General features: G+C 41.2%; 2 protein-coding genes across 3 annotated transcripts; both read left to right on the forward strand.

Moving 5' to 3' along the window:
• The first annotated feature begins 1,683 nt into the window (after positions 1 to 1,683).
• tmprss13a (transmembrane serine protease 13a) lies at positions 1,684 to 10,609 on the forward strand. 2 transcript variants are annotated; one of them, XM_046389145.1, is made up of 13 exons: positions 1,684 to 2,140; positions 5,015 to 5,189; positions 5,325 to 5,435; positions 5,802 to 5,966; positions 6,380 to 6,506; positions 6,972 to 7,067; positions 7,251 to 7,294; positions 7,830 to 7,992; positions 8,216 to 8,394; positions 8,950 to 9,048; positions 9,655 to 9,797; positions 9,919 to 10,071; positions 10,166 to 10,609. In XM_046389145.1, exons 1-13 carry the CDS (start codon positions 2,123 to 2,125, stop codon positions 10,175 to 10,177), a joined length of 1,485 nt encoding a protein of 494 aa, XP_046245101.1. In that variant the 5' UTR covers positions 1,684 to 2,122; the 3' UTR covers positions 10,178 to 10,609. The 2 variants fall into 2 exon arrangements, with proteins under 2 accessions (XP_046245101.1, XP_046245100.1); XM_046389144.1 differs by having other exon boundaries at positions 1,688 to 2,140; positions 10,163 to 10,609.
• A 499-nt stretch (positions 10,610 to 11,108) lies between these two features.
• On the forward strand, positions 11,109 to 21,763 carry fxyd6 (FXYD domain containing ion transport regulator 6). Its single transcript, XM_046389146.1, has 8 exons — positions 11,109 to 11,348; positions 16,544 to 16,597; positions 17,172 to 17,195; positions 18,154 to 18,189; positions 18,321 to 18,395; positions 18,639 to 18,675; positions 18,798 to 18,847; positions 20,441 to 21,763. Exons 2-8 carry the CDS (start codon positions 16,549 to 16,551, stop codon positions 20,473 to 20,475), a joined length of 306 nt encoding a protein of 101 aa, XP_046245102.1. The 5' UTR covers positions 11,109 to 11,348; positions 16,544 to 16,548; the 3' UTR covers positions 20,476 to 21,763.
• Positions 21,764 to 23,365: the final 1,602 nt, after the last annotated feature.

A 23,365-nucleotide genomic window follows, 5' to 3' on the forward strand; every position in this document is an offset into this window, starting at 1 on the left:
ATCTCTGTCTTGCAGTTGGACAGAGAACCGCTGAGTGAATCTGAGCTGAAAGAGTCCCACCTAAATGCCAGAGATCATCCCCCGTTCTTCAGAAGGGTTTTTTTCTTGGTACATGATGAATGACCAGTGGCTACACGCACATAGGGCGGTTGATGTAATGCTTCTTACTTCATTCAGTATCTCAGTAATGATAACATTTAGATAGACCTGCAGTGAACGTCAAAGGCCATCCAATCCAGACCTTTATTTCAGCACTCTGATATTATGTACTGATGTGGTCTAGCTGCTTCATTTCATTATGATATGTCCGGGGACATTTTATATTTATTTCTGTGGTAGTACACAGTTGTGACAAAGAGAAAATATGAAAAGAGAGACTGTGGGGATGGCATACAGCCTCAGTCAGGTTCAGATCTGGGACACTGGGATTACGTGGTATGGGACTTAGATGTCAAGGCCATCACAATGCCATCCATCCATCCATTTTCTATACCGCTTATCCGTCAGGGTCGCGGGGGAGCTGGAGCCTATCCCAGCTGACTACGGGCGAGAGGCGGGGTTCACCCTGGACTGGTCGCCAGTCAATCGCAGGGCCAACACACAAAGACAGACAACCACACACTCTCACATTCACACCTAGGGGCAATGTAGAGTAGCCAATTAACCTAATGTGCATGTTTTTGGTATTGTGGGAGGAAGCCGGAGAACCCGGAGAAAACCCACGCAGGCACAGGGAGAACATGCAAACTCCACATAGAAGGGCCCAGACCGGGATTCGAACCTGGAACCCTCTTGCTATGAGGCGACAGTGCTAACCACTGCACCACCGTGCCGCCCATCACAATGCCCTATATTCATAATTATGTGTTGATTGGGACACTATAAGAGCAGCACCAATTGAGTAGAAGCTGCTAAGTCCAACATATTGTGTCAGGGTGAAAGGTGCAGGAAAAGTCACTTAGAGGACAAAATTGCTATAGGAGTTCTAAAATAATCTAATATGATGCTGTAAGTGGAAAACTTACAAAGAATCAGAATCAGAATTCCTTTATTAATCCCTGGAGGGAAATTCTTGAAAGACAAAGACAAAGAGAGTCACAACAAAGGATCAGCTGCATTAAATCTTCAGACCCCGAGAAGTACTGATCAAGCAGACATTATGCTAATGGCCAGGGAACAGAAAACAACTTTGGGGATAGATGTGGGGTGTCTCAAGTGGCAGAAACTGAAAGAGGGGAATATGCAGAACTGGTGAAACATTAGGACTTAGGGTGGAATTAGATGACATTTCAAAAGCGAAGTGAAAGTATTTACAGAGGTGGAAAAAGAAATCTGGAAGTTAACAGTTAACTTAACATCTGAGGTCAGTGTGCAGCAAGTTATCACTGTAAGGAACAGCTCTCATGGTATGTTGCAGACAGAAGCTAATGAAAACATGCAAGCAGTAAAACCTGTGTGATTTAGTGAGAGAGCGTTTTAAAAATAGTTTCACATTTATGAAAGTGCATACACTTTTCCTAGCTTCAGTGGCAAAACTTTTTCTCCAGCATTCCTATACTGCTTCCTTCAAATCTATCATGATGCAATTTCACAGATAGGGCACCCTGCATTAAATTAACCACCATCAATTAAAAACAAAAAAAGTTCCTGTCATTCTCTGTGGACAGGGGGGGACATTTTGGTTGAGTGCCCTGACAGCTCAGCTGGTGTCATTTGAGCCATAATGGAGCTTCATACTGTGAAACAAGCTTGGACGGTCTCTGGCTGCCACAAACCGGTCTGGCAGGTGGGAAAGTGGTGCACTGGTCACGCCCGTCTCTTGTGAAGGGAAGAATGAAGGATTGAGAGAATGATGGAGGCTTGAGGAGGGAGGAGTTGGACAGAGAGGGGAGAGGCGGACTTACCTGTTGCTTGGATGAAGGTCAGTGACAAACACAGAGTAGAATAGAAAGCAGGGGAACAGAAAAGAGAGAAAAGATTCAAGGTGTTTATTGTGTATGTTCTAACTGCTGTATGTTCTAACCGCTGCTCCGTGACTGAGTAAACTCCTGGATGTTAAGGAGCTCCACCCTCCTGCCACCTGCACTCACCTCCATTCTTCACTCTATGCTGACTGAGTCCGATGGCAAAGCATGACCCGGTAAGTTTTCTTTTGTCTTTGTCCTTTAACAGAAAGAACTTTTTCTTGCTGGAGTGTGTCTCTTTGTACAGTGGGTTTGACTTCAACCCTCCTCCAATCAACAATCAAACTTCGTCTTTAATCCGTACACACCAGTGGCTCAGACTCTGAATGGTGTTTCTTGTTTTGTTTGGTCTACACTTTCCTTGAAACTTCAGTTTATAACATCTTTATTTATTTAATATTGTAATTCTGCTTTGTTGGTGTATGGTATGGTTTCCATCACATATGTATCTGAACTCATTACCTCATGACTTGTAGCAACATAAACATGTTAAAAATAAGTTGTTAGCAAGTGTTTCCTCCACCAGACTGAGAATCTGAGGATACAGAGTCATGTGTAGTACAAACTACAGTTTACAAAGTTCTTTGAGGTAAAGCTATTTATTCTGTATTATATGAACACGCCTGACTAATGATAAAAACATAAATTATTGAATTTGCCACAGGTATATGGCTGATATTCGTATTTCCAGTGGGCTGAAAGAGGAATGTTTCAGATTTGATTCGGTTGCAGTCAAACTCAGATCACTTTATGTTCTTAACACAATCTCCTGTCCATTAACTGACTCCTGTGTCTGCCTTGATTCAGGCCCGGCAGAGTGGGCAACTAAACCTAAAGGGGCTCTTTAGCTTCCCATTCTAGCTTTGTAACTTTGGATTATCGTAGTTATTGTTTGAGTGAAGTATTGATCTTTTAAATGTCATGTGAATTTCGAACCTTTCTTTTTTTTTCAGTAGTTTTCCATGATAATGGCCTTTAGGCAAATTATGCAAGATGATCCAAATGTATTCTGCTAGGAAATACAATGAACCTGCTCCACCGCCTATATAAGCTCAGCCATTTTTTGTGTGTGTTGTAAGTGTGCTGTATGCTGCCTGTAGGCGTATTAGGAAACTTGATCAGCATCCGAACACAATACTCTTATGAAACACCTTTTGTAGTGAGTCCACCCATAGCCTGGTCAGTGCTCCTCGATAGATTAATTCTTTTCTTTTTTCATGATTGTCATGATTATAGTTAGCTGTTGCGAAAAAAAAATTATCTGCACTGGGCAGGCAGATTGGATGAGAATACTGCTCGAGTCTGAACTTATCAAGACGAATTTGATCGTAGGACCCTGTGCCTTTCAGAACTTTTGTCAAAATTTCTTAGTGCACGTTGATGGTAACTATCCTGTGGAGGTTTTATGACTGTAACTCATAGCCATAAGAGAACTTGATTATGAAAAATCCTCCGTAGATGAAACCGAATCCACTTCATGTAACCTTGTTCTTTTTATAGGAATAACAGGCGTGATAGTAATGTCTCACGAAAACCTTGTTTTCCTCACTCCTCACTTACAAGAACTGCTTGGGTGACACTGTAAACAGAGGATCAGACCACATATGTGCTCACTCAAGTTTAGTCACATAGCATTCTGCATTCAGGAACTTTCATATCTCTCCTTCACAAGTTGCATTCCACATAGCACTGCAACGAGTAGGCCACAGGTTGCAACTGTACATCGATGTATTAGGTGAACTTTTGTGAAAATTAAGGAGACAATTCGATATTTTTGGATGTACATTCTTATCTCCTTGCCGAGATGAAAAGAACCAAACAACTTTCATGTCCTTGCAGTGCCAGGTGCCAACAGCCAGTTAGCTTATCTTATCACAAAGACTGGAAACAAGGAAACAGCTAGCCTAAATTTTACTTCAGCCATGATGAAGTGCTTGGCCAGGAAATACTGCGTAACATAATTTCCTTCAACACCACAGCATGTTATCCTTATATAAAAATAAAATTAAGTGAGTTTTGGAGGTGTAGATATGCAGATTTCTTTTTTTTTTTTAGCTTTGGACTGAGCTACGCTTGCTGTTTTCCCATTTCTAGTCTTTGTGCCAAGTTAAACTAACCAGCAGCTTACTCTATAATTACATAGTTAGCATAAAGACATGAGACTGGTATTAACCATTTCATCTGATTCTAACCAAGAAAGCCAAGAAAACACTTTGAAAGCTATTTCATCAGTCCTTCACCTAATCACTGGCTTGCCTTGACCTTTCCTATCAATGTATTTTCTGTCACACATCCTGGTTTACAGTTGCTAAACTTTAACCATATTCAACCAAGTTTTGTTTGTTGTTTTTGAACAAGCAGTATGGAATCAGCCTGAATTTTGCAAGTCATTGTGGAAGAAACTGTGGAAGAGACAGTCTAACATTCGGTTGTTTAGCCAGAGGGAAAGTCTGACTGACCTAAGTATGTTTGTGTTATGAGTCAGTCACAGTAGCTTAAGCCAATTGGATAAAAGCACTACCAAAACCTCTCAGCCTTCGTCACCTTTCCTCGCCCTCTTACCACTCATTTATGAGAAGATGTTGAATAACAAGAATAGGAAAAAACAAGGATCAAACTGTCTGATATAACTACTGAGCTGTGACTCAAAAAGAGCCGGTGAGACAACTTGAAGAGAAATATGAGGAAATTAAGTGTTAAAACCTGAACTCTTAGGCATTGTTGCCAGTAAATCATTTGCGTCTTTATGCGTAAGGTTGTTACCCAGGTGTGAACATAAACATGACCTTGATAATAGTGTTAGGAATGCATGGAGAACAATGAGCTATGTGCGCAGTCTTGGCAACCAGAAACATGCATTGAGCCTGCTTATCTACTGTCTATCTAATGATCTTTTTGTACCTATTAAATAAACTATAGTGTTTTGTTTCCAATGGTAATGGATGACACAATAATGCAAAAAGACTTCACGTTACATTGTGTGTTGTTACAAAAGGCAATTTTATGATATCTCGCTAGTTATTTACTTACTTTACTTATTTTCCTCACAGAACGAGCCCCCTCCCCCGTACTACTCTGTTGCCGTGCACACGCAGCCCCCCCTCAAGCCTTATGAGGAGGTGGTGTATGGCGTGGGCCCGGGCGTGACACCCCCCGCCCACCCGCATTACATCCCCCAGTACCCACCACCTGTGGTTGCTCCCCAAGTCACACGGTCAAGCATACGTGAGTGTTACCCACAGCTCCCATATTTTCCTTAGAATAGAATGGATGCACGTGTATGAGCAAAACAAATGGAGACAGATGAGTTTCATGAGATTATTAATGTGTGTTTGTCTGTGTTTTTGTGTCTGTGTGCAGCCCCCAGCAGTAAGAGGAATAGATGCTGCAAGAGTAATTCCCAGTGTTATGGAGGGTCAGGGGGAGCCTTACTACTGCTCATTCTGCTGGCACTGGCCATCTGGCTTGGAGGTATACTGTGTTTATTCATACAGATCACTGGACGTTGTCGTCAATATTCATTTGCTACTGTCATTTTCTTAAGACTAACTTACGTACTTTTAAGAAATGTCTTCATGTAATGCGGTTTTTAGTTTAAATTTAGTATGTTTTAATGAATTATTTCATTTTAGTTCATTTTTATTTTTTTAATTAAGGGTATTTCATATGTTCAGTGTTAAAATAGACTAAATCATTTATGGGAATTAGATTATGAATTATAGAATTGTTGAAATTGTTTTTTTTTTTTTTTCATTTAAGTTGCATTTTACTGTTCTTACTTCTTATCTAGACTATGATAACACACACTAAATCCTGCCCACTCTACCCCAACAACAGTTCGTTATGGCACTCGGCTGGCAACAGTAGCGATCCTCTACGATGACGACGATGATCACGTAGATGAAATTCATTCTGTGACAAGGTACGACACCTGCCCCAACAATACTGTCCAATGTGATGCAATACGTGACTGCCAGCTGGGCACTGATGAAACAAACTGTGGTGAGTAGGCACATGATCACACAGAAGCACACGCATAGACCTTATCAGCACCACACAACAACAACAACAATAGATGGTTAAAAAAAAAAAAAACAGGCTAAATGAGCTCATACGTGGGTTTGGTAATTGAGTTAATATTCTGTAGTATAGGAACATGCATTTGATTTGTTACATTTTTAGACTTTATTATAATGTGGGAAAGTGCACACAGCAGCGTGCTTGCATTTGTCAAGTCTTGCATGGTGAAGTTCATTTCTTTCATATTTGATTTTTTGCTTTTGCTGTCATTGTTTGCAGTTGCAGCAGCAGCAGCAGCACTCAGTCCAAATACTCCACATTATTGTCATATTTTGTTAAACATAATCCACTGAAAAGACACCTTCTAAGCTGTCTGCTTTCTTTTGTCTCCCCAGTGAGGTTTGGCACAGACCGCAGCCTGCAGGTCAAGACATCTCAAGATGGCCGCTTCCTACCCGTGTGCTACAAAGGCTGGGATGAGAGCTATGCTGACCAGATCTGTCGTCAGCTAGGATTCAGAGGGTAATCAACTAGCTGTAATTTTATCATAGCTAACCTGACCTAAAGCGCAATACACGATGCAGATAAAATGGTCATGGAGCAGTGGTGCTGAAAGCTAAAAACCATTTTGTATTAGCACTCCAACATCAGAATATTTATTACCATTTCCCATCATCATTCGGAGCTGTCTCTGATGCTGCATCGAGGAGTGATTTAGCTACTGATTTTGCCAGACCCGATTTCAACAGCAGTTAGCCAACATGTGGGCTTCTATCTCCAACTTGTAATTTACCCACTGAGAGCCATCTAATTTCTCCTCACCTGCTGCTGTCTGTTTAGGGTTGAATTGATTCTCCACGGGTCTCTCTGGGGTGTCTCAGTGTGACAGAACCGGAATGAGTTTTCAGACCTATTCAGGCATTATTGTCTATAAAATGGTCTCTCTCTCTCTTCAGCTCTCTGATCTGCACTTCTCTCTTTCACCAGGTCCTATGTCACCAAAGCTATTCAGTCCCAGGAGTCCATTGCTTTAACAGTGACCAGCAGATCGATTAAGCCCATCCAGGGTCTGGTAGAAGTCAGGTAGACAATCCCTCTTGTTTCACACACAGCTCAGACTTCTCAGCTTATAAAAATAAATCTATTTCATATTCTTGTTTTAAGTGTCTGGGCGTATAATACTAAAAAAGAAGAACGGTACGGTGCACACTGGTTTCTTGTTTTTCTCATGTTACTCGTGGTTTTTCTCACTGTGACGTCATGCAGCTCTTCCTGTCCAGACCAGGAGAAAGTGTCCCTGCAGTGCATTGGTAAGGAGCCTCCATCTGTTCCTAAAGTCATGTGTCGCACACACCCTCTCTCTCTCTCTCTCTCTCTCTCTCTCTCTCTCTCCCTGTCTCACACAGTACTTATGACTGTACATCCAGCCACCTTTCTACAGACCATATTATATGAAAGTTAGGTGCCAGTAAATGTAATGGAAATGCCTTAGATGGTGCATAGAATAATGGAACCGCTATCTATACACCAATTTGATACCAAGTAGTGTATTTATTAAAAACAGAATTCTGCTACTTTCCAGCAGTGTCCTCATACACTGGCATGCAACTTAATTTTACCACGCAAGTATCAAATATCCAGGAACAGCAACTGATCCTAGTTTTAAAACTCATTCAAGAGGAAAACAGAGTCTTGTAAAGCAATACCAAAATATCCTCACTCTTATCGCCACCATTTCACTGAAAGTCTCCACACAGCATTTAATTATCTCTCATACTTTTAGAAAGGATGATCCAGATGTTTCTTTGGTATTATACAGCATTTCACATTGTCTCCTGTTCCCAGACTGTGGTCGGCAGCAGTCTACATCCCGGATCATTGGGGGCAGCGTGGCAAAGGAGGGTCAGTGGCCTTGGCAATTGTCGCTCCATTACAAAGGATCCCACGTCTGCGGAGGAGTTCTGATCTCTCCTGATTTTGTGCTGACTGCTGCCCACTGCTTCCCAAGGTGAATGACCCAGAAGATGTGTACTTCCCAGTTTCTGTTTTTCTCTGCAGGGCACTGGTCTCGTCTATTCTCAGGATTGTAATTGCAATAATGTATATTATTCAGCTGCAGTCCACAAAGCTGATCAGTTGCATTTTAAAACAGATGTAAGATGTAAACATAAGTGGCAAATGATTATGAATCCATGGCTTTCCACTGAACAGTCTTTTTCTCTGTTTTGCAGAAGCAACCCCTCATCTTTATCAGCCAGAAACTGGAAAGTGTATAGTGGAGTGGTGTCTCTGAACAGACTACCTCAGCCTTACTTGGTTGAGAAGATCATACTGAACGAGAACTACAACACCCAAACTAATGACCAGGACATCGCTATGCTCAAACTTACATCTCCAGTTGTTTTCAATGGTCAGTCATAGCATCACCTTGATAAAATATTGATTATGTTCATCTTCTCTAAGGTTGCAGACAAAATTTGGTCCTCAAATCTGCTCCTAGTTGACTGTCATGTTGGAATTGTAAACCTAAAAATAATATTTTAAAAGTAAAAGCCCAGCAGAGATGAATAATGTTTTTTGATTTGCGGTCACTCACTACCTCTGATATTGTTGCAGTATGTTTACATTTTAATATCTGAGAATTAAAACAGACTTTGGTCGTCAGATAGTGGAAGTCCATGCAATCCTGTATGATCTGATTATGAAGCAGCAAAGACCACAAGCTAACATTGTTTCATAAGGTAAAGCAAATGGACAAGACAGCGGAACTGTTTTCTCTTCCTGTTGAGGTTGAGCTCAGCTTTCAAAGTCTGTGCTGAGTCCACAGTCAGACTGGTAATTTGATTTGCCCAGCCCAGTGTATTTGTGCCTGTGTGTGTGTGTGTGTATCTGTATCTGTCTCCAGTACTATCCAGGGTTGCTGGCGTGTTCGCAAAAGTTAAAGACGTCTTTTTGTTTTATCTAGATGTGGTTCAGCCAGCTTGTTTGCCAACCTTTAACCAGCGATTTCCCGAAGGAACCAAGTGCTGGACCTCCGGTTTTGGCACCACTGTGGCGGGAACAGGTAAGCTGGGATATGGAGCCACCTACAGTAGTATACTGAAAGTGTTACGCGTGAAACCATTGTTAGTTTGTTTTATAGGATCCCCATTAGCTCCCTCTCACATTCACATGGTCTGGTCCATCTAAGCCCCCATCGATCTACTGCTGTTTGATAACTTGTTCCATGTAACTATGTTTTTTGAAAGGTTAGTTTTTGGTCTAGAGATGGTGTGTAATTGTTGTTTACCCACATACCTCCCAGAAGATGTTCACAATAAGTCAGTTCGTAAAATTCAACCAGATCAAAGTCCAAATGCATATTTTCTTTAAACTTTTTGAAATAATGAATAAATAAATCCATGCAACACGGGATCACAGACCTTGTGCCCAACTTGGTCTCTACTGGTTCAAGAGCATTACAACCAGGAACAAGGACAACATACAACTCCAGAGAGCTAGGTCAGTCAGGTAGACAGGCAGGCCGAGTGCAACAGAATAAAGTCAACATGGGTGATCTATCAAAATGACAAATGTCCGTCTTCTCTATGCTGAGGCGGATATGGTCAAAGATTCACATTTGAGTCTTGTTAGAAGAAGAGACTGAGAATACTGTTGTACTCCTATACAGGCACTGTCTCCAGTGATCTGATGGAGGTGACCGTGGACATCATTGGTAAAGAAGTGTGCAACAGCCCGAGTGTGTATCAAGGCGCCGTCACCAACAACATGATCTGTGCTGGGGACCTGAATGGTGGCAAAGACTCCTGCCAGGTGAGCAGCCGCTATCAAAGGACGGGTTTACTTTGATCAGATGAATGTACATTTTCCTTATAACAGCCGACAAAATGCAGAGTAAAGCTCACATTAATGAAGTATGAACTGTATTTTCCAGGGAGACAGCGGTGGACCTCTGGTGTGTCAGGGGGAGAACCGTTGGTACCTGGTGGGGATCACTAGCTGGGGATCTGGCTGCGGTGAAAGAAACAAGCCTGGAGTTTATTCCAAAGTCAGTAGTCTCTTGCCCTGGATCTACAGCAGCATGCAGGTAAGAATGAATGAATGAATGAATTAGGGTCTGACTGATTGTACATCACATGTGTTTTCACCATTTTTATTCTTTCTGTGTTCCACTACAGCAGGAGAGGCCATGATGTCCTTTTGTCTCCTGCTGCTTTCCCCACGTCCCCAATGAACCCTGTACTATGAAGTCACCTCAGAGTGATTTACATTTACACTTGACGAGGAGACACTATAGAAGGAAAGACCGACTGAATGACAGCATGATGAAATTCTCAAGTTGAGACTTCTGTCTCAGTGTTGCACATCATCTCAGTTCATCCTCTCTCATATGGTATTTATGTGTATTACCCGAACCTGATTGCTTATACATGCTAATCGACGCGCTGACTCCGGTCTTGCATTCTTGATTTTATTCTCCTGTCTCTTGATGTGTCAGTCATACAAATATACCAATGTTTACCTAAGAGTTTGAGCAAACTTTAAAGATGGCTGGCCCTTCTCCTGTGTGTTCTGTGCCAATGAAACACAGTCCACTCTCCTGTGATCTCCTTTTTAAAGAATGACCAAACGATTTTTGATTGTAGAGGTGTGTTGTTTTTTTCCTCAGGGACACATCTCAGGCTTTTCAATGTTGAGCATTTAAAATTAACAGAAAAGGACACTTTATGTATTGACTTTGTGATGAAGGAAAGCAGTGTGACCCTTTACTACCCTGAGCTGGCACTCTGTCTCCACACCTAAACCCCCCCCTTATACTCACACTGTGAAGTTGCTCAGAAATTGTTCTTCTTGCTTTGTGTGTGGGCGTTTGTGTTCTCTGCGTGTCATATTTATGTGCATTTGTTGTCTTACAGAGTTTTTCTATTTGTCTAATGCGTGGGATCATTGAGAGTTATACACTGAGCATAAATAAAGAAAGAAATTTGTTATTGTGGAGTTGAATGAGTGTTACAAGCTGTCAGCCATATATGAGGCTGGCATTATGCTGGTGGTCCATGCGTGTGCGTGCCTGTATCTGTGTGTGTGTGTGTGTGTGTGTGTGTGAGAGAGAGAGAGAGAGAGAGAGAGAGAGGGAGAGAGCGACAGAAAGGGTTCAACGCACTGGATAAGCAGTCACTCCAGGAGTCTATCCATCACATCTGTGTTTTTATTTCCCCAGGACAAATAGATGTGTGCAGCGTGTACATATTGACAGATGAGAATATTTGGAACAAAAGCCTTTTGAGACAAACTGATTGATTTTTTTTTTCTTTTTTGTGGGTGGATTTCAGTTTGGCCCACAATCCGCTGGATAAACAAGTGGTAAGTTGATAAGCGCGCACATTTGATGTATCAGATGGTGTTATTGTTCCTCTTCTTATTATTATTTCGGGAAAATGGAGAGGAGACGTGATAGCTATGGACTGAAAATTGTATCATAATTAATGTGGATTAGCTACTTTGAGTGCACAGTCCAGTGTGATTACATCGCTCAACTAGTCGGGTTTTCCACGGACATTTCTGAGAGAAATGATTTTACTCCAACGTGTGCTGTAATTAGGCTACACGCTGCCAGACGTGGTCTCGTTAACTTGCAGGGATGCCATTTACAGCTCGTCTTGTTTTTATCAGGAGCTATAAGATGAGGGCGTGTCTGCTGGCACTGATTGCCATAACATTCACTTGGTTGCGCGGCACAAATAGATAAATAAATAAAACAAATAATAACAATAAAAAAAACATTTGCAAATCCAGAACAAAGCGTTAAAACGAGTGTGACTGTTATCACGAGTTGAAACACCAAATATCACACGTCGTGAATGATGTCACTCGGTGTTGTTAGAAGACGATTAGTTGCTGTCTGAGAAGGGGGAAAAAAAGGCGGATGACGCCTCGTTTTTCCGCTCCATCGGATGAGCCACAGGTTGAGGGACTCAACACCGGGCGGATGCGCATACGCGTCACACGTCGCGCCAGATGTTTATCGTGAGTCAGTCAGTGATAGCTGGCAGAGACACCTTAAAGGACAGCTTATCAGCGAGTTGTTGTTGTTGTCTGCGCGCACAGGTTTTCCAGTCACTGTCCCCTGTAGCTGATGAGTTTATATATGCTGATTTGTCATACAAACCGGGTGATTTCCCAGCCGACTAATTCTTACCGCCACACCTCTTTGTCCTGTTTATGTGAGGACTCCGGTTGTCCTTGTGGTATGATGTGTTAAACCCATTATCTGGAGACAGTCTCCATGGAGATAACTGGACACTGTGGACCGACGCACATTGTTGTCATCGTGATGTAACATCATTATGATGGCAGGTACAGCCCCCCCTCCCCTAAAGGTTATGCAGACCCGTGATGTGTCCTATTTAGCTGCCCTACATTTTTTCTGTATTAATTTAGTAAAACAGGAAATGTCATAGATCGCCAAACTGATGTCCTCTCAATAACCTGCACGCCCACAAAAGTGTAGACTGATGGGGAGATTTGACACAATGATGTCAACCAACCTTTCATTCACATCAACACGAATATCCAACAGCACAGGCTCTAAAGTCACACTAAAGGCACAATTAGAGGTCTGTGGGTGTGGTTTTGTGTAAACACACACACACACACACACACACACACACACACACACTGGGTGCTGCAGACATACCCCATTGTTTAACCATAGTTTTTCTATCATGACCTTGTCCATGTTTTCCAAAATTCACTGCCAGATAATATGTTCATTATTTTTGTCACGTGACTGTTGTCGTGTACTTTATTGTCTCACGGCTCCCATTGCTTTTGATTGTGCTGTCCCTTTGACCACCTTCCTTCTTCTCTCTTCCTCTCGCTCATCACGTATCCCAACCTTTCTTTTCGATGCTTTGTGTATTTTATTCTGGAAATGCCGCCCTCCATACAACAGATGTCCCATCCCTTGCCCTCTCTCCTCAGACAGTGTCTTCTCTGCGTGCCCTTCGCCTTCTACTCACCTGGCAGATAATGTCTCCCTGTGTCTTCTTGTCTCCCATTCTCACTGCCTTTCAGCCTGCCCTTTCCTTGCCCCCACATTACAGAAAACAGCCTCCCTGTCTGTTAGCCCTGCCTGCCTTTTCCTTGTCGTCTCCTCTCAGACAAAAGCGATCCTGGCACTGGAACTTAATATTGCTAAACAATAGCAGAGATAAGGGTGGTTGTGGGGAAAAAAATGGAAAGGCAACAGCTCAAGTGCCATTTGTCATACCGAGGGAAAGAAAGACTGCTGCTGAGGAGCTGCATGACTTTACAATGGGCAGTGCCATGCTGCCAAACACACCAAAGGATTCTCACGGGACAAATGTGACACTGACCCAGTAACGGTTAAAAATACTGCCTCTCAGAAGAGATCCATATCGCCTCCCTAACAAAAGTCATATTCTTTACTGTGATCTCTCAAAACTGTATGTAATCATCATTATTGGCCGATATGTCATGATAAGATTGTTTTAAACTTTCTAATACTGAAAACTGTATTGGCTAGAAGAGCTATGGCTTATCAAGGAGAACAGATTGCTCACGTTTGGAACCCAACTCATTGGCCATGCCGCAATGTATTTTGTTGTCTAACAGAATGAGATGCTCTGATAACTTCAAAAATGAAAGTTGAAGTAACGACTGTCATTAATGATTGTAGTACCTCTGTCTTTTCTTCAGAGAGGTGTTGTAGTGTGAATGGACGTCTAGTATTTTGAGTCCATAACGACAGACTGTCTTTGGTTCCTCCAAAACCTGTGGAGTTGGTCCAACCGCCTACTTAAACCTGAACACACACCGTCATATCTTTGACATTAACCCGTTTCTTAGTGAGAAGAGACACGAGAGGCCATCACACACACAACCCCCCCTCCATCCACCAGTTAGGCCTTATGTTTCCCTCCAAGGTTCTGTCTTTCCATTAGACTCTTATAGACAGATCTATCTTTACATCGTCAGAATGAGAGAGCATCCGGCTGAACACACACTTGAGGTTTGGTGAATGTTATTGCAGAAAACATTTTGTAAATGGCTAAGTAGCTGCCTCATGCACAATTTATATATTGATATTAAGTTGTCTGTTATATGTTTTTCATTCTCAATTGGAACTCTTTATTGTTTCTGACCAAAAACATAATAGATAGATTGTGATAGTGTCCCAGTCGTCCACATTGTTCAAGTTACATCCTGTATTCTCTCCATCCACCTTCACTTATCCCATATCCTCTTGGATATCAGGAAGTTTTCAAACCAGTTGGACAGTACTTAATGACTGAAAGAGGAAGAGGGTTAAGAGGAGAAAGAACAGGATTAAAGGAGATTCCAAAGAGGGAAATCAAAGTGCTCAAATGTATCTAACAACATCTCATTATGGTGGCAACATCCTTGGTGATTGAGAATCCAGGAACAGTGTTACCATAAAGAATCAAACAAACAGACAACCTCACATTCACAGACAACTTTCAGAGATTTTTCAAGTTAGATATATTTTTGTCCAGATTATATTTGTTGAAATGGAACCACATAAGCCATGTTTTAGTTGTGGAGTGGAGGGGTGATTGTGGTGGATACGTACTGAAATACAGACAGATAGAATATACACAGGCAGGCGTATGGAAAATATCTCATTATAATGTTTATAATTTGTAAAGGATCTTGTAAAACCAAGAGCAATCAAACCACCTGTTAAACTGTATGCCTGCCTTAGTGAGTAATTTCCTCATGTGCAGTACCTCAGCTGCATCAGTATTTATCGATGTGTCTGAACTGAATCTAAGTGATGTATAGCTTGGGGCCAGCTATCAGTCATCACCCCAATATGAACAAGACATGCCTTCAAAGACTATTTTGTCATATCTTATCATTCATAACCGGGTTTAGTTTTGACTAAAAGTTCCACTCCAAGTGCACGCACACACACACACACACACACACACACACACAAAGTGAAGGTTCTAGGGACCTTGAGACTGAAAACTGAAAATCCTCACTCAAAGAAGAAATAAATGTTACAGGATTTTAGTATTTTAGTCCATACTCTGATATGCAGGAGAGTAATGCAAACTAAGAAATTAGAGAACATATAAAAAAATTTAAAAAAAAACCAAAACATATGAAGCTCTACCTTCCCAATGACCTTGACTTCGTGTAGTACAAAAATCTCCCCACTGAAAGCATTAAAATAAAATAAATGCACTTCCACTTCCTCTCAGATATATCAAGACAAACATATACATTAAAATAATACATTCTAGTTGATAATAATAATAATAATAATAATAATGAATTAAACATCCATTGGACAAATTTTTTCTTTCTCTCTCAGGCTCCTCAGTTGTCATATTGTGTCACATTGCTTCATAAATGTCCTGTGGTGTACTGCTCAGATCTGTAGGAGGGCTGACATATCAAATATATGGAGCATCAACATGCAAACAGCAAATGGATGGGCAGGTATACTACAGTAAGTACCTCAGCTAATGCCGATAATGGACTGCGTTCATTTAAGTGCATTATGTCCTGTGCCACTGATACATTTGAAGACAGCCAAACAGCGAGATGGGTAGATGGATATAAATGGACAAATGGTCAAACAGAGAGGCAGTCAGTCGGAGGGATGGGAATAAATAAAAGCATGTAGACTGAGAGGTGGACATCCAGGTGGCACTCTCAAACAGTAGCAGTAAACCCCAGGTTAAATAAAGGCTCTGGACTCTTGAAAGCTTTTTTTGTCTTGCGCTTTGATATGCTGCACTAAATGCATTGTTGTCAAACCTTGTTGAAGCGTTACTTTCTGTGCTCCCTGTTAGAGCGATCAGAGCTAGTTTGTGTGATGTATGGCATCACTGGAAAGCAGAGTAAAAAGCAGGAGAGGAGTCATGAAGACAGGGGAGATGCGATGGCGTTAGACACAAGTTAAAGGATCAACAGAATCTGAGGACATGAATGTGTGTTGCAAATGTTGCAAGCCATCCAATTGTTGGAATTCACTTAAAATCATGATACAGTAAAACCACGTCGTCTTGTGACACTGGTGGTGTTAAAACATCCGTATTTTCTAATGCAAAAAAAAGTTTCATATGAACACATTGTGCAGGAGACACATTGTTGTGTGTGCATTGAGTAGTCTACATGAAAATGGGCCAAGGTTGTGTGATGTCCACAGGGAGGAAGAAGCACTCTCTGCCTGGAAAAGAGAACATGTAAGCAGGCTCTGGACATGGATCGTTATGCACGATAAAAACTATATCCGTAGGGCTTTTACATCAGTCAGACTCACAGGGGTTTGTACAGAGCCAGTGCTTTGTGCCATGATTCCCACTTCCACACACAACTTTGTGTATGTGTGCTTGACTGTCTGGTCATAGCCTGCGTGGTGTATATAAACGTGTGCATGTGTTCACTGTTATAATTCCTGTCCTAAAATGCAGGGGAATTGTATGTGCTGGAGTAGAATAGGTTTATTTATTTTTTTTGTCTTTCATTCTCTCTCTCACCCTCCCTCTTTATGTCAACAGTTGCCATGGAAACTATTTTGCTCTTCCTCTCTTCACTCCTGGTGTGTGTGGCTGGTAAGCGTCCCACTCGTCACAAAACATACAAACTCTCCCTATCTCTCTCTCTCACACACACAGAAACACATATGCATGTACACACTGATTGTCCACATGGAGGCAGTGTTGGGGCAGGGCAGCGGTGTTTCATTATAAGACAGTCACTGGTTGAGAGCTTGTAAGAAAACATCAGTTACTACTTCAGGGCTTTATGTGTGGGTTTCGCAGACTGGCTCGTCACCGACTGACTGACACTGTGTGTATGTGTGAAGTCTGCTTATACTGTATGAATAAATGTAAGACATGTAAACACATGATCACACAATCACATACCACAAATAGTGTGTGATCATGTGTTTAGGTGTCTTATACACACACAGTCACACCCTGCAAATAGAACATGTAATGTTGAGCCAGATAGATAGATAGATAGATAGATAGATGGATAGATAGATAGATAGATAGATGGATAGATAGATAGATAGACAATGCTTAAGTATTTTTCACTAATGGTCTCCTGTCTTGTTTCCTGTGTCTTTACCCTCTCTCTCTACCCTCTTTGTCCTTTCACCCAAATCACCTTCCCTCTCAGCTGTAGCAAACAGCAGTGAGCAGGGTGAGTACCCTTTATGTAATCTCCAATTTGGGGTGGGGGTGGGGGGGGGGTTTGTATATATCTGTACTTGGTGACTATAGAATATTGATGGTTAGGAAATGTGGTTAATAAACTATAGTTAAAACAAGGTTAAGGTCAAGGTTAATGAAAACTATAGTTTATGTTAAGGGAACATTGTAGTTATTCTTAGCACAAGCAGTACTGAGATCTTGGTTCTATCTGAATGAAGAATCATAATCTGAATGTTAACTACCACAGCTGTCAGATAAATGTAGTCAAATATAAAGAAAGGGCAACTAGTGAATTTGTATTTCAATGCAGTACTTGAATGAACAACTAAATAGTTACACTGATTACAAGTCCAAAATGTCCTGGATGAGGGCTTTTTTTCCCAAGCAATCTAGATTTATTTGATAATGATAAATTCCAAAAAAGTGGTGCATTTCTATTTCAAAGTTACGGTGAAACAGTCTTGTGCTTCTGCATTGTAATGCATTTCCAATTGAACAAGAACATGTGGCAGGGGTTTAGTTTGGGTGATTTAAATCAAAGCCTTCATCAACGCCTTCAGCTGTGTGTGGCTCAGCGAATGCATCACCATGGTGAGCAGGGGTGAAATAGTGTGGAGATGTAGACAACTGTTCACCTTTACCCAACCATCCCTCACCTGTGTTGCTTGATTTAGAGGAGAAGCATGAGGTTTAAATGGCCAAATTAGACCTAAACCACTTTCACTGGAAATGTAAACAGCTGAAAGCAAGTTCAAGATGAGTAATCGGTCTTACAGATAGAAGAAAGAGAGAGATTTTTATGAAAGAATACTCAAAATTAAAACCATTTAGCATGTAACAAGAATTTAGAAAATGTATGTATTTTCATGTACTTCACTCTCTTAAATTATATTAAGAATATGAACAACTGGGTTCTTAATGTGTGGCTTGTGTGCTATTTTTCACAGATGACAAAAAGAAAGAAGAAAACCCATTTGTTTACGGTAAGTTAACAAACACGAGTGTTTCCTGTGAACACCGACAATCATCAGCACGCTGTCAAGTCAGTGTTCACACATAAAGAAATCTTTTTTGCGCACTGTTCACATGTCTTCCTCTTGTGTCCCTCCTGGAGACTATGAGACCCTGAGGATTGGGGGGTTGGTGTTTGCCGTGGTGCTGTTCGCGTTGGGCATCCTGCTCATCCTCAGTAAGTTAACCCCCTGCCTCTGTGAGTCTGTGCTCGTGTGTCATTCTGTTACGTGTGCATGCACTCAATGTAAATGGGTGTTGCAATCCCATTAAAAAGGATTAGTGATAAATTAATGAATCATTACTGCATTTCCACACAGTGTTACCGAACCATTACGTTATCAGGTAACAGTGAAGCTGATAATTCGTCTCACTAATGAGATCTCAGGCCAACACAGCTAAAGATTTCTCGTGCTTGTAGGTCGACGATGCCGCTGTGGTATCAACCAGAAGCCCAGGTACGTCAGTGTCCCTCTTCAGCAAAATAATAGGAGATTGTTGGCAGCAGTGAGCAGTGTCAGCATTTTTTTTGGTCATACTACATGATGAGCTTACGACAACCTGTGGCTCTTCTCCTCAGCGCCCCCGGAGACGAGGAGAAACAGGAGGAGAACCTGATTGTCCCCATGGGTAAGGTGCACATTTGGACTCTCCGTCAGCTCCTGACACACATCTATAAGCAGCCCTTTGGTATTGCCCATAGCCCAGGGGAGGAGGGAGGCAATTTGAGTTAACAATGTTGAACTATAAGTGTAAGACAGACTGAAAGAGACGAAGATGTCTGCTGACCTTTTTCCAAGACATATATTTAGTTTGATTTCACACCATCCGAGCTGTTTTAGATTTCACTTCACCATAGTAAAGGAAAAAACTGTAATAGGTCATTTATTACAGAAATTACCTCCCTGTGCTTGCATTCAGGGATGCTCCAATAGCTGAGATTTCACAGTTGTCATACTTTCAAATGAAAGAAGAACCAAATACATGATTGTTTTCACAACATCTACATTTGATTCCTGGGTATGATCTCCTGACGGTGTAGCTCTAAAATGTTACATGCAGGGTGGAGCATAAGTTGCAAATTATAGAATAGAATAACAAAGAATTAAAGCCTTTAACCCAACAGTTCTTACATAAGATACAAGTTCAGCTCAACTTAGCTTATAACAAAAAGATCTCAAAGATAGAAGAAAGAACGATAAACAAACTTTGTGGATGGTCTCATTACAGGACGTATCAGTAAACAGCACTGTGTCTGTAGTATAATCAGCCTCTTTACAGAGCATTTTGTATTGATAATTGCTCTGGAATCCCATAAGCAGATTGAAATTTAACTCTTCATCTTCTTCCTCCTCTATAACTTGCTTCTGTCCGACTCTCACGTGCACAGCTCTTTAAGGTTCCTCCATCCCGCATGACCAGCTAACTGAGAGCTAATGTCTGATCAGTATATCACCAACCAAGAACACAGAATTCATCAAGTTAGAAACAATGATCATTCAGACAGAGCTTTCAAATCAGTTCAAGGATGCTCGGTTATCTGTGAATGGTGCACCACAGAAGAGACAGTTTAGTAGCATCTCCCACTTCCGACTGCATCAAGGAAAAGCTGAAGAAACGTTGAGAGTGTTTTGTTATCACTCTCAATTAAATTGTTAGTCCGTGCAAGCTGATCTCCATAATGTGATCTTCATTTTGCTGTCTGGAAGATAAGAACTAGTTAGGCCCTTTGCTAGCAAGTCTTTACAGTACGAGTTTCATTTTAATAGTTACTCACATTTTTGTAAAACATTACCGGCAGCAATACCACACAGTTTTCTTAAATAATTTGAACTATTTTTTGCATGCTGTCGTGATGTATCATATTTGTAAGGTTTTATCCCTTCGGGTATAAATAAAGGAATTCTGATTCTGATTCTAATTCTGATTATATTTATTGCCATTGCTATAAATGGTTGCTAAAATTGCTAAAAAATGTTGTGGGGTAAAAAGTACAACACTTTTCCCCAGAAATGTAGTGGTGCAGAATTAGTAGGACTATAAAATACCTTGAAAGTGTACCTAGGTAAAAGGCAAAACTGACAGTGTTATTTAGAAAAAGGCAGCAATACAGAGTCTTAATCCATCTGCATAGAAGGAGTGTTAAGAGAGAGGTTAATGTTGTCAAGTTTAATGTTTCACACTTGTGCTTCTGCTAAATCACTCTTCCCTGACCTCTTTCAGCCACAGCGGTTGCAGAGACTGCCGCAGAGAACTGAAGCAAGTCCACTGCATTGAACTGCCTTCTGAAATGATAATCGTTTTTATTTGCTTTTAAGCCACTATAACCGTGGATAAATTAATGATTGTGATATTGTTGTTATAAACAGGTTAAGAGGGGAAATGTAATATGTACATAAGTCTTGTGCCCCAAAGGCAATCCTTTAGCCTGTTGTGCTCCTTTGTGACCGTGCCAGTCCCTCAGTGCTCTCGTCTGTTCCTGTGCCTTTCTGTGACGGTCCCTCACTCCACTTCCTTGTCTTAGCAAGTAGCATCTCTGACACAAGGTTGTCTATGAAGCCCCAGAGGAGTTTTTAATGTTTTGTGGTCCGCTGTTCATTGTTTTGTACTTCTAATTATAGCCTTTAGGTTTTAGATTTTGTCACTTTGTTGTTTATTTTGTCAACTGTCCTGGATAATGTTTGTCATATTTGGCTTATAACATTTATGCATATATGCTGTATACAGAGCATAACTATATATATGAATACAGATAGTTTGTGGAGAAGAGTTAGATGTCCTTCGTTTAGGTCTGCATTTGAATGGCCGGGTGTTTGTGTGCACATGTGGCCATATACTGTGTGCGCAAGCAAATCCTGTACATGTACTGTATGATTGTGCGTATATGACAAGTGTATCTCTACATGTAAATGTGACGCACCTTATATAAGACAATCTCAACTGCCACAGCTCTCTGACTGAGCACAGGAAAGGTTCACAGGTATCTGCATGAGCTCCTCCACTGTGCCATCTATAGTGGAGGGAGCTCCTGCGTCAGCTGTCTCACTGCCTTCTTCTCCTTCACACATCCACTCCACTGGCTCCACCAGGATTAACTAGTCTGCTGCAAACTGTGATTAGTTCCCCCACACACACTCACTAGCAAAGTAAATCCGTGGAGTCTGGTTCTGTTTCTTTTCTCTTTCTTGTTTGTTTATTAAACTGCTTAGTGAATCTCTCCAATGGCGTGATGCTTTAAATGGCCACACATGTAGTACATTCCTGAAAATGAGAGACAAAGTTTGAAATAGACATTATTTATGTGCAAGACGACATTTTTAGTAGCCTAATGTAAGGCAAATCATAGCGAGACAACAAATGAACGGTCCTTGTTGTGAAGCTGCTGTCAGGCCAGACTTCCACCAATCTTACGTCTGAGTGTACACGTTTTAGAGAAGACTGCTAAAACAGGAAAATCCATGTTCATTCTATGCATGAGGCCTTGTTGTGTAGCAATCTATTGTGCTTTTGTCATAAATAAATAAAAGTATGTCTGACCACATACAATAATGTATTCAGAGTCTTAATGCTCAAATATTTTAGCCTGCAAAACATCGGATTTCACAAGCAACCACCCAACAGTATTTGAAATTTATCTGACAATTTCCTTGCACTGTCAAGAAAGGTTCCTAGAAACTCCTACCTGGGGCTGTCATACTAAGTAAGAAAATACAAGGTCAGTGTTATCCTGGTCATTCTTCTATGATTCCAAAGGTTGTTATGTGCTTTTTTTTTTTTATTACCACCAGAGAACAAAACCAGTTTGAGACTGTAAATATGTAACTGAGCGATTGGACTGAAATATGGCTGTGGGCATGTAGAGAAGGTTTATGTGTGGGTGGATCTGTGGGCAGGGAGTCTGGTCTGCACCTGCCCCTGACACACACGCACGCACACACCTGGACGGAGGTAACACAGAGCCTTCAGCAGCTCAGGTGAGTGCTAACTTGCTTTCCTAAACAAATGTTAAATCAAATGTGCATATCATAAATCTCAGTCTGTTGTGTCCGATTCACATGCCTAAGACCTGTTTATGTCCATTAATCCATGTTTTTGAGGGGTTAGTTGATGTCTCGAATGTGTATTTCCGTGCAAAATAGAAATTATTGGCATTCTCGCTGTGAAAAGTTAACTTGCTCCAATATTTAATGAGGTAAAATATTAAAGCACACATGCTCCAGTTAATATGTGTTGTAAAAGTGGGTTTAGAGGACAGACAGTACTATGCTGTCAGTGCTCTTGTTAATTACCCCCCACACTGAAGAAATCTAATTGCAGTGATGCATTGCTGCACTTCAGGTTTGGTGTGGTTATCTGCCAAAATCATTGGGTTTCAATTCTGCATTAGTGGGCAGGCGTCACCACAGCTACGCTTTCTTGCTCCCATCTATAATCTTGATCAGTTTACGCAAGGTTCAAGGTTAATGAATATTGGAGCTGTAAGATATTAATGAGTAACTGTCCGCTATGCCCTTCTGCTCAGTGGCGCACTGAAATGGCCTCGACACATAATAAATGAAAGCACGGAAGTCCACAATTCACAGTGGCATGCTCAAACAGAATAGAGACAGCAAGGGAAATTTTTACCCTGTTAATCTGTGTAAGTTAATGATTATGGGTCAAGGGATGTAGATCAAATGAGAAGATTGTGTGTGTGTGTGTGTGTGTGTGTGTGTGTAAAGGATGGCAAGAGAAAGGGTGGGGGAAAGAGGATCAATATTGCCATTAGCCTTTTAAAGTTCTCAGTGAAGATCAAGGCAATCATTTTGCTCTTAAGTCTGTAGCGGGGAAGCCAGCGAGGCAATTTGTCAGAACGTATAGAGTTTCCGAGCCTTTCAACCACCTCTCATCTAAAGTGAATAAGCCGATTTAAACGAGCCCCTACAAGTCTCCGCTCTAATTAAAACGGAGAGGCTATTGAAACCAAATCCACACAAATCTTCCCCCTTGAAAACAACACTTTTCAGTCCCAAGACCTGATGGTGAATACATTTATTGTCTTCACCTTTAAAAAAAAAAAGAACAAGCTGTTCGTGGCTGAATTATTTACAAGGACAGCTACTGCTGTTATCACCTGCCTTTTGTTAACCTTATGTGTTTTGTCCCTCC

Source organism: Scatophagus argus, chromosome 5, assembly GCF_020382885.2.
Source record: "Scatophagus argus isolate fScaArg1 chromosome 5, fScaArg1.pri, whole genome shotgun sequence".
Taxonomy (NCBI): Eukaryota; Metazoa; Chordata; class Actinopteri; family Scatophagidae; genus Scatophagus; species Scatophagus argus.

Bases quoted from the DNA above. Each gene is read 5' to 3' on its own strand.
- tmprss13a (XM_046389144.1), top strand. The intron at 6,507-6,971 runs GTAATCAACTAG...CTCTTTCACCAG, and splicing joins CGTCAGCTAGGATTCAGAGG to GTCCTATGTCACCAAAGCTA. The intron at 9,798-9,918 runs GTGAGCAGCCGC...TGTATTTTCCAG, and splicing joins GTGGCAAAGACTCCTGCCAG to GGAGACAGCGGTGGACCTCT.
- fxyd6 (XM_046389146.1), top strand. From the start codon at position 16,549: ATGGAAACTATTTTGCTCTTCCTCTCTTCACTCCTGGTGTGTGTGGCT. The intron at 17,196-18,153 runs GTGAGTACCCTT...TATTTTTCACAG, and splicing joins AGCAAACAGCAGTGAGCAGG to ATGACAAAAAGAAAGAAGAA. The intron at 18,676-18,797 runs GTACGTCAGTGT...TCTTCTCCTCAG, and splicing joins GGTATCAACCAGAAGCCCAG to CGCCCCCGGAGACGAGGAGA.